This window comes from Mercurialis annua, linkage group LG2 (genome assembly GCF_937616625.2).
Source record: "Mercurialis annua linkage group LG2, ddMerAnnu1.2, whole genome shotgun sequence".
NCBI classification, from domain to species: Eukaryota; Viridiplantae; Streptophyta; class Magnoliopsida; order Malpighiales; family Euphorbiaceae; genus Mercurialis; species Mercurialis annua.
This window is the reverse complement of record NC_065571.1, coordinates 43,607,334-43,623,920: the sequence shown is the minus strand read 5'-3', so window position 1 is coordinate 43,623,920 and position 16,587 is coordinate 43,607,334. Positions and strand designations below refer to the sequence as shown.

The 16,587-nt window shown below is 31.7% G+C and overlaps 2 protein-coding genes across 2 annotated transcripts; one reads left to right on the top strand and one right to left on the bottom strand.

Moving 5' to 3' along the window:
• Window positions 1-5,918: 5,918 nt before the first annotated feature.
• Window positions 5,919-11,069, top strand: LOC126669518 (CDT1-like protein b). The gene is made up of 8 exons (XM_050363007.1): window positions 5,919-6,025; window positions 6,322-6,596; window positions 6,688-6,807; window positions 7,649-7,874; window positions 8,548-9,330; window positions 9,904-10,081; window positions 10,184-10,274; window positions 10,656-11,069. Exons 2-8 carry the CDS (start codon window positions 6,370-6,372, stop codon window positions 10,717-10,719), a joined length of 1,689 nt encoding a protein of 562 aa, XP_050218964.1. The 5' UTR covers window positions 5,919-6,025; window positions 6,322-6,369; the 3' UTR covers window positions 10,720-11,069.
• LOC126669519 (GEM-like protein 4) lies at window positions 10,947-12,195 on the bottom strand. Its single transcript, XM_050363008.2, has 4 exons — window positions 12,066-12,195; window positions 11,909-11,974; window positions 11,384-11,658; window positions 10,947-11,248 (listed from the first exon to the last, which is right to left on the bottom strand). The coding sequence occupies exons 1-4, from the start codon at window positions 12,103-12,105 to the stop codon at window positions 11,072-11,074; spliced, it is 558 nt and encodes a 185-aa protein (XP_050218965.1). The 5' UTR covers window positions 12,106-12,195; the 3' UTR covers window positions 10,947-11,071.
• Window positions 12,196-16,587: the final 4,392 nt, after the last annotated feature.

The window sequence follows — 16,587 nt, the reverse complement described above, 5'->3', positions numbered from 1 at the left end:
GGCGACTCGGCTCGAAAAATCCTAAGTTACGGCTTTGGCCCAAACCTAAAAATTTGATTAAATTTGAAAATCGCTAATTCAAATCCATAAGAATTTCGGACTGTTAGGAATAAAAATTTTGACGAAAGATCTAATGTTAGTTGGCTTTGACTGAAACTTCAACGTCGTGGAAATTATAATGTTCTCTTGATTAATGATTTTAACAAAAACATAAACGATTCGCCGATTACGACGAAACGCGAGTTAATGTATAAATTTGTCAACCATTTGAATTTAATTATTAAGTGGCTGAAATATAACTTGTTAAATGTGTCGAAATGATAAGTGTTGAGGTTTTGGTGGAAATTGCGAAAGTCATACGATTCGACAATTTTTGCGACAACGACGAGATTTCGACAAAAATTACGAAACGTGAAATTAACGTTACAGATTTACTTGTAAGATGAACTAAGAATGTTAATAGGATGATATGCTGGATAATAACATGGAAATATCATATTGAGTTTACAAGCTTTTGACGTTAACTTGGAATTATCGGTTAGGCTCCTAACTATTTTAAAACATCGTTTTCGATTAATGATTTTGAAATGTATTATAAATGTATAATCAATCGCTTAAGATGTTTGAAATATCTATAAAGGGCCAATAGTTCATGTGCTCTCCACCGACAGGTTACCGTATTGACTTTTACGTCGGGTCAAGAGTTATGAAATTCGATCGACGAAAAGGATAAAGTTAATTTAAAACGTCGAGCCTAGAGTTTACGAATTCGTTCGACAAGAATATGAATAAATTTTTTGTCACGACCCGAAATCTCAGGCCGAGACAGGCGCTAAGGAGTGAGAGTGGTAGTTATGAACCTTGTAGCTAATAAATGGGAACGGGTGTGCGTCCGCACAACATATGTGTTGTGCTTACGCATAGCTCCGAGATCAAATCTCGGACCCATTTCGACTCTAGTTACGCATTTATTATCACCAATTCGTTAATTTTCTATAGAAACCAATCCATTCCGCAATTAAACATATTCGAATTAACGAGAAAACATCAATTCGTATCGAATTCTTTAATAAACCAAAAATCCCACTTATATCAAAATTTATCTTGAAATCATGATAATTACTTCGAGTTATTGCTTATTATCAGAGAAATCAGAGTTAAAACGTGAGAATTGAAGTAGCGGAGTGAAAATCCTAATAGTCGTTCTTCGTTTCCTTCGTACGACGAGAACGAAATAAAAAGAAAGTGAAATGAAGTTTCTGGACTCCATTGTCCCATACTTAACATATTTACATGCTTGGCTAAAAGCATGATTCGATCATTGAGTTTATTTCATATTTAAGTGCCTTACGATACTTTAACCCAATTACTTAATTATCGACTAAACTTAATTATTAAAACTAATCTACTTTTAATACAACATTTTCCTATAAAAATCTAAAATTATATTGTGGATATTGAACTTAAAAATATTATCTCGAGACTTCTAAATTATTTTATATTAATTTCTTAAGATTTTCCTTAATCCCGCTCAAACCCACTTTTGCGAATAATATTTTCCAAACTTAAATATAATAATCCAATATTTGAGATAACCTTCTCCGTATATTTATTTTCTCAATTTAAATATAAATTTACTTTTATTAACCCCGATAATTTAAATAAATATACCTCAAATATTTTTCTTATCAATTCAAATTTAGAATTAAATTTTCACAACTCCGGTTGTCCAAATCATGATACGTGGCATAACTAATAATTAAAAATACAGGTATTACAGTTTTATAATGTGTGCAAAATGTGAAAAAGCAAGGGTTTTTAAAATTGAAGATAGAATTTATAATCGGTTAACGATATTACTATATGAGAAAATGAGCAGGATATAAAGCATTATATGCTGACGTGGTTGGTCTGAGTCTAGAGTTAATTTTAGAGTTAGGACGTTATATTTGTGTGATGAAATATGTACATATGATTAATGAATAAATCCAACGAGTTCAAGCGCCTCAGAATCGGAACAGCAACAACACTAAGAAAAACGAGAGGAATAAGTGAAACAACTCTGAATTTACATATTTAACATCGAGTATTAATAAAGTGCATTTTTTAAATATAAAATGCTTTATTAAATTGTATTGCATACGAATAAATTTGTACACGGATATGAACATGATGAAACGAGCTATCTATTTTGGCAGCAATAGGACTGTATGCGCATTTGTAACAATCGAAATTAGAGATAAGAAATGATAAACGAAATATAAATTTATCGATATGAGACGGTAAGGTAGAAGCCAAATCTTCCAAAGCCTGTATCAATGGATTAAGTGAACGGTTTTATTGAATTGTTAGAGCCACACTCACAGCACAAAATAGGTGAATGTTAAAGTAGCTCGCAACCTATATCGGGTTGGTGGTGAACATTAGTAGTTATACTCGCAGTCTGAAAGGTGAATTTTCGAAGAAATTCTCACGACTAAGACCTTTGGTTAAATGAAAGGAGTATCGTATATTAATTGAGGTGGTTGCATATGGATAAGTATGAAATTAATATTTCTGTTATTAATTAATGTTCGTTAGTGAAATTATTTGGACTCATTTAGACTAAATTTGACCCATTATTTTCTAATATTTTCAAAAAAAGTTTTAACTGAAGTGGACTTAAGTTTTACTTTTTCTGGAAGTCTCGTATTGATAAACGTTTGTGTGTATAAATTTTAGGCTCTAGTAACCACAATAGTTGAATAAGGTGTCATGTACATATGTTATGTTTATGTATTTTGATGTTTATATTCTATGAACACACTTAAGTTAATGTTAAAAGTTGTGTGTTATATGAAATGTGAAATTATGAAAGTCTCTCCCAAAAGGTAAGCACACACGTGAATTCTCATGATGTAAGAAAAATAAAAAAGGTAAAGTTAAACTTGTTACGAGTTTCGAAACTATCATTCCCACTTGCAGGCCGAGAATTTAGGTCGTGAGACATGTCTATTTTGTGAGAGTAACTTGATGGAAGTTTATCTTTTGGTACTCAATTGAGGATTAAATGTTTGATTGAATGTAACCCGGTGGTGATTCCTCTCTCGAGACTTCAAATTTTGGTTAGAATTTATGATTCGTCGGAACATAAGACTATGGACTCGGGTTCCATATATAGACCTAGCCACGGTTCGAAACTGTTGTTTTACGGTTCAGTAATAATGTGAACTTGTTATGAACTGCATTTTACGTGGTGCAAGGCAAGTTCTAACCCAGATGGTTTCGGTTCACAGTTTCAACAGGTTCAAAAATATATTTTAAAAATTTATATTAAAAAATATAATTTTATTTTAATTACAAAACTCATACTAAATTGAAAAGTTTAGGTAGTATTAGATTGCTCTATCTAATCTTAAGGATTGAAGTGTATAAGCATTAACCATAGTTTTCAAGCAATATGAGATATTACATCATTCAATGTCAACGAAGTAATAATTATATAGAAAAAAATAGGAAAAAAATATAAAATATAAAACATTAAACATTAAACACAATACAAGATAGATATCTCTCTCCTTCTTTTCTCAAATAGAAAACCCTAGTTGTAAGAGGTTTTTTTTATTTCAGTTGTCGTTAATGGTTCATTTTTACAATTTGCGATAGCCATCCTTTTTTTTATATTGCTTTATTGCATTTGAACAACCAAATTTATTTTTATATTTTTTGTTTTGATTGGTTAAACTTTATCGACGAAAAATAAATATTTTCATCTTTTTTAATTGGTTAAAATTCATGAACGAAGAACATATCAAATTTAATTTTGTATGTGAATCGAGAACTGGAAATAGATTAAAACTTTTCGGCGATAAAAATGAAATTATTTAAAAGCTACAACAATTTTATTTTATTGTCTATCTTTTTTTGTCAATATTTTATCTATAATTCTTTATGAAATGTTATTTTTGTCCCTTTTTAGGGGTAATATCGTAAAAATTCATCAACTTTAAATGTTTTCTCAATTTAATCACATTATTTAAAACTTCTCATAAACATACATCAACTTTCAATTTTTCCCAAATCCATACACGTTGACGTGACACTCATTCACTGACCAATGAATGAGTGACCCATCAGCATCGTATATGAATTTGAAAAAAAAATGAAAGTTGGTGTATGTATATGATTTTTTTTAAATATGATTAAATTGAAAAAACATGTAAAGTTGATGAATTTTTATGGGCTTAATATATCATTTGACCTCTAAACTATATCATTTTATTCTCTGCGACCTCTAAACTAATTTCGTATTATTTTGGACCTCTTAACTCTCTTTTTTGCTCTATTTAACCCTTCATTCGGAATGTGCACACCACGCGCGATGACGTGGATAAAATTGCTGACATGGGGTTAAATAGAATAAAAAAAATAGTTAAGAGGTTTAATGGAATACTAAAATAATTTAGAGGTCATAGGAATAAAAGAGTAAGGTTAGAGGTCAAAAAATATATTAAGTCCAAATTTTTTTTTAATTTAAAATAAAAATGATGTACTTTACATATTATTTGAAAAAAATCATTTAAGGCTTTAAAAATCATGAAATTTAGCGTGTTTTCCAATTTTAACACAAATTTTAAAAATTCAGAATTGATTTGAAAAGTTTAAAATTGCAAAAAATTAAAAGCTGGTGTGTTAAAATTTTTATAATTGGAAATTCGTGAAATACACTAAAAATTGTAATTTTTTAAAAAAATTACTCTTTTTTTTAATATTATCACAGTATAGTAAATTTATATATTTTATAATATCGTTAAACAGAAAAAACTTCTTTTATCATTATTGAAATGTAAACAAATTTTTACATGTATAAGAAGTTATATTATGTAATTATTTGACTAAATTTCAATATTTTTTTATTTTTTTAGAAGATTAAATGGATAAAAGTTAAATAATTGTATTTTTGAGAAGGTTAAATGGGTAAAAATTAAAAGTTTGAAGGTGCAATAGAAAAATAAAATAAATTTAGGGGTCAAATAGAACAAAATAGTGTAGTTCGGGGGTTCAATAGAACAAGTTATGCATTTTAATTATCCTTCACGCGCTTCAAAGCGTTTGAAAATACGCGTTTTTGCCACGTTGGATGAAAAAGGTTAGATCGGCAAAAAAATTACAGTGACCGGTTAAATAGAACAAAAAATAAAGTTAAGAGGTCCAATAGAATATCAAATTAGTTTAAGAGTCTCAGAGAATAAAAGTGTATAGTTTAAAGGTCAAATGATGTATTAAGCCAATTTTTATGACATTAACCTTTTTTATTTACAAAAGAGTACGCTTGATCTTTTATATAAAAAATTTGTTAGCCTTCTGTTGAGAATTTGATCATTATTATGTTTGATTAGTTATGTAATTTTATTTTTATTTTACAAGGCAATCTATGAATAATACTTTGCATATAATTTCTCACACATCTTATTCTATGTTAGATTATTAAGAATGATCGTCTACCTTTTCTAAATTTTTATACTTATAACTACTTGATTGACATTAATAAAAAAAAATTATGTCAGAGAAAAGAAAAGACAAACTATTCTAATAAACGTATATATTTGTCCTTTAAATAACTGATTTCCGTTATACTTAAGAGTTCATGAATTTAAACAAATAGTTTCTATTATACTTGATAAATGTATTTAATAATACATTTATATTTATTTATTAAAAAATAGTTAAAATTCTCAGTCTGGAATGAACCCGCCAGTTCGAAACTAAAACTCGTGGCTCCAATCGGAACCAATCTTCCACCGGTTTGGGCCGGTTTTGGCCCAATTCCGAATTTAGCTAGTTCTGGGCTGGGTTACGGGCTGAAGCGGCCCATGGCCGGGGCTAAATGCACGGTTGATCCACGTGGTTTATTTGACCCTTTTCGCTCTTTTAAATTGAAAGGGCAACGGCAAAATTGTGATTTGGGTGTAAATATAGCATTTTTTGATTTTGAAAAACAACTTCCTTTTCCCTCTGCCTTCACTGTCTACTTGCTTACTTACAGGTATTATGCAACCTTATTTATGCAACCATATACACACTGGGCTTAGGGTTTTTAAAGAATTTTCAATAATTGCAGTTTTTAACCTTTTTGTTTGAAATTCTTAGTTCCAACGTGTAGGGTTTTGTAGATATTGGAATTTTTTTTGAAAGAAATTATAGAAATCTGATTCGTTTGGCACAGGAAACTGTAACATTTTTACGGGTTTTGATTTATATATATTAATAATGTTCATTATAAGCATTTATTGTCCATTATGTTTGCTTCTTATTTGAATGAAGTTTTATTACTTTTTGCAGACTCAAGATCCCTTTAGGTTAATCGGTTTTTCGACGTCGTATTAAAGAATGGATAAGGGTAAATGTGAAGAAGCCAAAGAATGTGGTTTCAACTGTGAGCATGAAATTGCTAACCATGTAGGGAAAGAATCAACTTTTGTTTATCCGTCTCCTCGGAAACCAGGAATTGTTGAAAACCCGAGTTTGGGAACTGAGTTTTCTTTACAAACTCCTGAGAAGATTAGTGTGGCTTTAAATATGAAATCTGAAGAGGGGGAATTTGAACTTCTAGAAAGGTATCCTGGTTGATGATTCATTCGTGTCAACTTATGAAATGTTTTAGTTAATTGATTCGGATACTCGGTGTCTTTGTTTCTGTTTTTTCAGACACAAGGGCATTGTAGAACTGTTTGATGGTATAAATTGTTCATTGCGGTTGCTTGGTCTGCGTAAAATGTCACCAATTTTCCAGAATATTCATCGCCAGGTGGAAGTGTTGACTGGAAGGTAATTGGGGTTTCCCTCTACTTATACTATTTTTGAAAATTTGTATTTATCTTTATTTCTCTTTTGATGTTTTTTTTTTAACTCTAGCAGTCAAAAGATCTAGGCAGGATTTGTTGGCACCCTTTTAAATTCAACCGGTATCTATTTGTTATATCTGCAACTTTAATTATGGTTTTACTTTTTTTTTTTTTTAATTTCGTCTTTCAAAGAAAGTCTTAAATCTGGCAAGTGTTGAAATAATGTCCGCTATGTATATCCTCTTGACCAAATTATTGTCCTACTTATGTATAAGAATGAGGCTCTATTAATTCCACTCAATCCCTGAAGTAATATTTTTCTTATTTCTTGTTTGATATGTGAAAACTTAGTGTACCTAACAAAGAAGTGTAACTGTCAAGATCAAAAGAATGTTAGGCTGGTCTTCGCAGTGAGTGCTTATGTAATACTTCCAATTAAGGTCAAATATTTTCTCAAATTGCATGTTTTTTTGCTAACTATCTGCCTTATTCTCATGATGAAAATCATGTATGTTAGTCCTACTAGCCTTTCATGCCAGATACATTGCCTAAGATTGAATGCCTTGTCAGTTTCTATTTAAACATGTCAAACTCAATTCTTGAAAAATCATTCATTCTCATTATATCTGAATAGCATGTGTGGTCAACTTGACAATGACTTTCAGTTTGAAGCCCTTAGAAAGGTCAAGCACCAAGATAAATGAATTGTCTTGGCCTCTTTCATTCCAAATGTTTAATCTCTTGCAATTGTATTTTACATGAATATTCAGATAGGATGAGATTTCATGTTGGGGTAGTAATTTTTATTTTCTGTCGTTACTCAGGAAATTTTCCTATAAGCATCTTGCACAGCTAAAGTATTTACTTCCCGAAGCTATACAGATAGATAAGATTCTTGTACATGACAAGGAAACCCTGTGTATGAAGGCAGATATGAAAATCATGTTGCTGTCAGAGGTCGTTGAAGGTCATCATGAACAATCTGATTATATTGCTCTGCATCAACTATTTACTTCTAGACTTAGTAATTACTTTATCGCACATCCTGAGGTAGTGCTTTGTCCTAGAATCTTTTTTTTTTATGACTTCTTTATCAAACCAGAAGCACTTCAATTAGTATTGCGAAACAAACAACTAAATATTTTCATCTACCTGTAATACTAACAGGTTGTTAGCAAACTTAAGAATAATGGCTTCACGTATTCTGATTTGTTTTGTTCTTCATATTTTCAATGCACCATATAAGATGAATTGAAGCCCATCATAAGCAGTTTGCATTCAGGTGATAAAACTGTTGTTTGGAATGGGAATTTAAAGATTGTGAACCAGAACTTGTGACTCATATCTTCACATGCACCAGTTGTAAACCTAATCTGCCATGCATCTATGTGATATGTTGTTAGAGTTTGAAGTTTATTGTCAGACATGCTCTTTTATAGACGGGAAATATTTAAGTGATGATCGACATGCTTGGGAGAATTAGCGTCTTTTTATTATGGCTAAAGTGTGGAGGATGTGCATATTAGGTGAATTGATCTGTTTACTGATTAGTTTGAACTTCATGTTTTCGCTCTTTTGTGCTAGGCTTACTCACTTCAGGCCTAGCTTTTTGGATATCAACTTGATTCGAATGTGTCTTATGTAGTTTGTCAGGGTTACAGTTGTCCTTTCTTGACATTCTTTTCAAGAATTCGTAGTCATTATTTGCTTTTCCATCTGGTAGGCTTGTGACATTCCAAAGGCCATGTTGCCAAATCCATTTGACTACAGCAAAGAGTCTGTTTTAGGGGACAAGGTTGGTGGCATGCCAGATGTCATGTCTCCTGAGCTCTTGAGCCAATTGAGTGAGACCACTCCTCCAGAGCAGTTGCCTCCAAATGTTTCAGTAGAAGATCTATCAACTACAACTGAAAGTAAATTGTTGTCCAAGTCATCACATTTGCATCCATCTTTCAGTAGACACTTCTCGGAGAAGGTTGTTTCAGAAGAGAGGACCAAACTCTTAGCCTGTCCAGCTCCTTTGTCATATGCTGTTTCTTGTGATTTGAAGAATGAAGATTTTAAAATTGCGAAGACCAATGATTTTATTGATGCGAGTACTGAATTTGATAGTGGAACCAATATGGACTCCAATAATGATCAAGCAAAAGAATGTTCAAGCACAACAACCAAAACCTCCAATGCCATTGATCCTTTGCCTACTCAGCTGATTACTCCTGCATTATATGCTGATTTGAATGCTTGTGCAAGCCCTCTTTGCAAGCTTGAGTCATCTGCCAAAGATTTCGTAATTCAAACTCCTGTACAATCAACTCCGAGAAGAGGAATACCCGGTAGTGATGATAACAATAAGACCATTGTCAGCCAAAAGCAGCAGTCGTCTTCTAAGGCTGCAAAGAGGTCTTTAGACTTCTCATTCTTGGAAGGTGATGAGCCAGAGTCCCTCGAAGCTCTACCAGACAACATCCCTCAAGCTGTAGATTGTTCTTCTGCAGTACTTCCGAAGGTTTTTTCTCTGCTATTACAACTTTTGTGCTCGAACCTTTTATGAAGCTACATGTCACTTGATTTCCCCTTTTTGGTTATTTCTTTTTCTTATTATAAGTACTATGTTAAAATTTTAGGTAAAACTGCTTGACATGCATCTGGAGTTTAATTTTATGTGAATGCAGCAGTATATCAAATTACTAAAGTTGCAACAAACATTGGGCTGACTTTTCTAAAACCAAAAACAACAAAGAATAAAATTAAAAAGTGTAACATTTGGGGAACTAAAACTGATTTGTTGTTTTAAAAGTGGGCAAGGCTTGATACTCGATATCTTTGATAAAGGGAAAAGGTAGGCATGGTTATCTGCATTTAGTTTGGGAAACAAACTGAATTAACTTTTTTTTATAATTTTAAGCATATGTGATAACTTGAAATACTTTTTGAGGTTATCGTTTTATTTTGCAAAATGTGTTGCAAGTTGCAATTGTATTATTTCTGCGTTACATTTGGAGCAGTTAAACTGACTTGTCATTTTCTTTTTATTTTTGTTGTCTTATGCTTGTGGTTATGCTTTGGTGTCCTTTTATAGGTTGATGAAGAAAGTAGAATCTGTCGATCAGATCTAATGCTCAAGGAGATATCGAATTACTTGCCTGGCCTAGTTTCTTTGATTCACAACATATTCCATTCTGTTAACTACTCTTCAATCACAAAGGAGGAACTTGTGTACAAGATAATTGTAAATAGTTTGGACTTTGATGAAAGAAGTATGTGTCGTACTTCATCACTTTGATTTATTACCAAATTTTAATTGTGTTTATGAGATCATTCTGCATTGGTTACTGAATTAATCTCATTTTCTAATACAGGGCAGGTTGAAGAACAGATTGAGACTCTTGAAAAGCAGGTTCCTGACTGGATTTGCAAGAAGCTTGCACCTAGTGGAGATATTTTGTACAGGTGGAAACAATTACCTACCTTAATTTCTAGGATAATTACTATCATCTCCTGAGATTCCCCCTAATATTTATCTAATACCCAAATGCTTGGATATGGAAAAGATATAGTTATTTTGACCCGACCTCAAGGGTGATAAATATCCCTAAATTCTAATTGGAAAATCCTGCTCGTCAAATTTATGATACCATGTTTGTTCAATTATATCAAAGGGCTTAAAAAGTGCAACGAAAGTTTACTTTAGATGACGATATTATTTTAGTTGGCTTGTTATCATGTCTATAGTGAAACATGTTTCTGTAAATGCAAAAAAAGGCTCCTTTTTTGTGTTTTTTGTTGTATAATTTGGCCTTGTTATTAATGTGTTTCTTTGGTCATGTGCAGCATCAAGAAAATGCCGGATTTGAACTCTGTACAGTCCAGGGTTACCAGCATATATAATTGCTAGATGAAGCAGATATATTGACCTCAATTCCGTGCATCAATTGGTTATAGATCAATGTGTAAGAAGCGGATATGTGTTTGCCTCCCCTATACCTGACTGCGGTTTGGAATCGGAACCAATCTGGAATAAATTGGAGTTTGGAAGCACAATTGTGATCAGGAACGACTGGTTTGGTTTCTTACGAACTGGGGTCACCCGTTTGGTAAATTTTTCAAGGGAGAAGAACTTAATTTAGAGTAGGAAATTATTGTATTCTGAACACCATTTTCTGATGCCTTACAAAAGAAAACAAAAATCAAGACTAAAACTATCTTAACTGATTTCTATTTTAATCTAGCAATTTACATTAGTGAGATCAGGTAGCCATGGATATGGCCTTCTCTAGATTCATGAAAGCTTTCTCATAACGTAGAAATCCCATAAACCAAAACTCGAAATTATCTTCAGTGACTATTTTGATGTACTTTTTCGCTGGATTTTCCACATTTTCACTCTGGCTGGCTCTTTTAATCTTCTTTACTGGTATCATTACCTGTTCATCATGTGCATCTGTTAGATCTTGTTATACGAATGCATGCAAACGAATCAAAGTTCGGGCATTAATAAAACGATAGTTCAGGTACTCCTAAGATCAATACCCAAATTATGCATATAAAGTTTGGGTTACCTTATATGGTGTCGTAATAAGTTGTCCTTTAGAAGATCGAAAGGCGAGTGGAGTTTGGCCGGAGAAAGCAATCTTTTGCGTGGAGATAAAGAGCAATCCTGCAATAGGACCAGCTGATGTTGATAAGTAGCACTGCGATGCCTTAAGTAGTTGTTCGCCTTCTGCTAGTCCGAATAAATGTTTGAAAATATTGTGTCTTCCACCTTCTTTAATAATTTTCGCCCCTAATCTGACTTTGCCTTTCACTGTTTCTGATAATTTAGGTCCCAGTTTTACTGCACAATCAAGATTTCAAGATCAGTCATTGGACTCCACAGCATATTCTAGGCTGCACAAAACTATAAGTAAACCGTTGTGTATAAATAAAAGTTTGATTTTGAGTTGATCTTAATCATTGGTTAACCAAATCAATTAAATAATCCAATTTTAAAATGATATATAATTTTAACTAATCAATATAGAATACAGATTACAAATTCCATTAACAAATCAAATTGATTACATAGTTGATTGCACAATACATACCATGGTCTAGTATTCTGAATGCATAAGAAACGCGGTTTGTCACAAATAACTTGGAATCTTCGGTATCTACACATGAAACCAGCAAGAAAAATAAAATAAAATTAGAGTTTTTAACAAAAAAAAGAGAGGGAGAATCAAGCATTTTATTCTTACTTACCACTAGAAGTAGAAGAGGAAGGGGAAAGTGATGAATTCATCTGCAAACTTCCTTCTATATTTTATCAAAATTATAACTATGTATGCCTAAAATTAGAGTTTTCCATTCACATAATTTATATCAATATGACTCTTTCAAAGCCATATTTTTATAAATATGTATGCCTAGAAGAAGCTTCTCTTCTTTTCAAAGGTTACTAATGATATAAAATTTCTAGTCAAATAAAGGTTGCCACCTTTCCATGAAACTTGTTGGAAAGTGAAGAAACTTTTCTCTGCCCAATTCATTCCACTCTAGAAAATTATAGGAATAATTAATATTATAAAAATTACGAATTTAATGTGGGCTGCAATTTCAACATGATTTTTTTTTTTTAGAATAATAAAAATTTCATTAATAGAGAAATAAAAATACAACTTGATTAAATATTGAATATATCAATACATTCAAGAGGTACAATAATAGAACATTAGTAAAATAACAAAAAATCATATCTAATTTCTTCAATCGCATTGACGGAACTCTTTGAATGTGCAACTCGGCGATCCGTCCGCTCCACTCGAAGGTTATTTTAAACTACAAATCTACTCTTTGGTCTTTGAATGAGTCCGATTAAGAGAATATTAGAAATAAGATTTCTACTGATATCACTTCAGATCTACGTTCCGTAGATAATTCCATCAAGGAAATAGCAAAACCCATAAAGGGTAAGAGCCAGAACTCCACTAAGGAAGACAAAACATCCATAAAGGAAGAAAGAAAAAACCAACAGATCTCAGATCTGTGATTATTGACGTAAAATAAACTAAATACGAGATTTAAAGAGAAAACGAGAAGGTAGGGAGGTTATTTTGAACTAAACAATGGCCAAAATCACCTCCCTCTTGTTGCGGCTAGGGTTTCTAAAAAGAAAGAGAGAGTTTAGAGAGATGAGAGAGAAAAAAAAATATAATTAGTTAGTTTTTAATTTCTTAGCTGTTAATATTTCAACATGAAATTTTAATTTAGAAAGTTTAACATATTTTTTTTGGAATTCAAAATACCGAGTAACTTTCCGTTTAAAAATTGTTGACATAGACATAGGAGTACACACTATTTCTGCTTCCATATGAGCAGTTTTAAACGGAAAATTGGTCGATTTTTTAAATTGTAAAATTTTGTAAGTTGGTGTCTGAAATTGCTAAAATCAAAAGTCTGTGTTAAATTAGAGAACATGTTAAAGTTCGTGATTTTTAAAGCAATTAAGCCTTATTTTTTTTATTTTAAAAAATTAATTTTTTAAATATAATTTTTTTAAATTAAATTTTCTTTGAGAGAGGTATTTCAGTTATTTCAAACTGATTTTCTTTTTTCAAAAAAACAGAACTGAAAAATCAGATTTTTTTTAAATTTAGAAAAAAAATTATATTATTACTATTTGTGTATACAATCCATGTTATATTTTAATTAGTTATTTGGATTGACAAAATAGATTTAAATAGCAGTTTTCTCCTGATTTGGAGTGGATGCACAATCAACAGACAAAGGATCATTTCACTCCTGAACTAGGCACGAAATACTAAAAACATTATTTTTGAGACTTTTAGGTCAGATAGACACAACTTGACAAATCGTATCAAAAACATCCAAAAAGAGTGGGGATATTACGCCATCCCCTCTAAATTATGTTAAACTAGATTGATTCACCCCTCCATTTCTACCGAAAATCGCTTCATTTTGACTGCCGCACCCAACAATTAAAAGGAAATATTTTTTCAATTTTTGTTATAGCGATTGCAAAAGCCTCCAAATTGTTCAAGAATAGTGGCGTTGAGTTTCTCGATCTTTTGTCACAGAAACTGCCACCAACTCCGATATCTACCGCCGAAAAAAAATTCCACTAGATACCACCGACCCGCCGCTACCGACCACCGCCGCCGGAAAAAAGGCAGCCACCACCATGAAGAGCAGACCCATCACTGCTCCTCTTCATGGTGATGGCTGCCGAAATTTTTTTCTGACTGCGGTGGTCGATTGCGGCAGATAAGTGGTTGGAAGGATTAAAAAAGTATAATAAATTTTCTAAATTTGTAAAAATTATTATTTTTTAAATCTTCAAGTATCAATTTAAAAAATTAAAAAAATATTAACGATTATTTTAAACTTTTTACTAATTCTTTTATGGAGTGTTATAAACGCGGGTTGAGGGTGGACGAAGATGAGAGAGGCGCTGATTTGATGCACTTTGACATAATTATGGATTTGTTTGACAAAAAAATTTAAAATGATTTTTTTATATTTTGTAACAAATTCAGGAGGTGAAATGATCCATTGTTCCACGATCAACTCATAAATTAATTTTTAGCCTATCTTATCCACCTACTTGTCAAACAAAGTCAACCTGCCTTATTTTCAAAAGAAATGAGGGTTTAGCATACATTTTTAATAAGGGAAAAGGGTAATTTAGACTCCTAAAGTTTGACTTCAGAATCAAACAAGCCCTTAATATTTGGAAATGTTCAAATATGCCCTAAACGTCTTAAAAAATGAATAATCACACTCCTATTTTGACTTATAAATGAGACGTTGGGCCTGGTTGTCAAAATTGGGGGGACCTGGTTGCTCATTTTTCAAGACGTTGATGATATATTTGAACCTTACTGGACGTTGAAGGCTTATTTGATTTTGAAGACAAATCTTAAGGACATATATGACCCTTTTTTTGTTTTAATGATGAGAAGTGTGTACATGATTTGATTTGATTGGTATAGTATTATGCTAGATCAAATTAACTAGATTGGTTTGCTAACTTTATTATATTAGTGATATAGTTTAAATTTATGAAGCCTAGTGTGAAGTCCAAAATCATATATTGCCGGCAGTGACGAAGCCAAACCCTAATTTGAAATTGGGCACAATATAATTAAAGAAATTAAAATTGTATACTATAAATAACAGCTTAATCAATAAATAATACCAAATTTTTATGAATTTTTTTCGGTATATCTAAATCTTTAAAATCGGCACACTTAGCCCATTTCAGCATATTTAATATCTTTTATAGCAATTTTTTTGAATCAAGCTAATTATTTGTCAAAATATTTGGCTATATTAAGTGGTTTAGTTGGACTGAGTGTTTCCATATCACCCATTCGTTAAATTGACAATGACATGGCCGGCATATCGGCAAAAAAATCGGTTCGATTTAAAAAATGACTATAAAAAGTGAAAAAATATGCTAAATCAGGCTAGTGAGCCGATTTTTAAAAATTTGGATATAACTAATAAAACTCACAAATATTTAGTATTTTTTTTGCCATTAAATCTAAATAAAATACTAAATATTTAACTTTTAAATTGTAAAATAGGACATTATTATAAAAAGAACAAATATTTTAATTTTTCTTTTTTTTCTTCATAAGATAGGTATATTGATAAGTGAAAACATTACAAGGTAGAAGTACAACTAAATAAATCTATACAAATAACTTATAAACTGATCCTAAAATAATTTGTTGAAAAAGGATTTGAGGTACGGCCCAGGCAGTGCCCGGCCCTACCTTGGCTCCGTCTCTGTATATTGGTTTATTAATTATGCGGGTCACTATACTTTTCAGAAGTTTTAAAATGATGATCATATTTTAAAACGTCATAAAATGGTCACTCTACCCAACAATACCTTACACCAAGATGTTCCTTAATAAAATCCGGTCATTATCTCATATGGCAACCAAATTTTATTTGCACACCACATTAGCTGCCACATTAATACGAAAAAGATTATTTTCACCCCTCAACTTTGCACATAATTTTAAATATAAAATTAATTTTTATTTACATCTTCACTATTTCCTACCACCTCCACCACCGGTTGTCACCATCCCGACCCCACGACCATCACCTAGTTCAAAGAAAGAGTCCAAACTCAGACGAAGAGTCTTTTCGGTATGAACAAGATAATACCCAAACGACTCTTTCCAAATGAAATCTTCTATGGGTTTGAACTAGACGATCAGATATTTGTCTAATTCAACCTAGCCAAAGAGAGAGGTGGTCATGTGGTGGTGGCGGCAGGTGGTGGAGATGGTAAAAGATGGGTAGAAGAAGATGATGGAGATGTGAAAAAAATTTAATTTTTGTTTTTCAAATTATATATAAAATCAAGAGGTGAAAAAAGAATTTTTTTATATTGATGTGGCTGGTGATGTGGCAGGTGATATGGAATGCAAATAAAATTTGGCTGCAACAAGGGATAAAAATGAGAGGATTTCATTAACTTTCCGGTGTAAGGTTTTGTTGAGTAGAGTGACCATTTTGTGACGTTATGAATTACGGTTATCATTTTGCAACTTCTGGAAAGTACGGTAACCCCTAGAATAATAATCCTCATATATTTAATCCATTTTAAAATTAGTCGAATAGAAGCTATATAATCAGTTTTCCAAAAATATCATCATGAAAAATGTGTACTGGAAGTTGTTAATCCAAACAGTAGAAGCTGAAAGTTATGGACTTAAAATCAATAACCGAAGTTGATGAATGT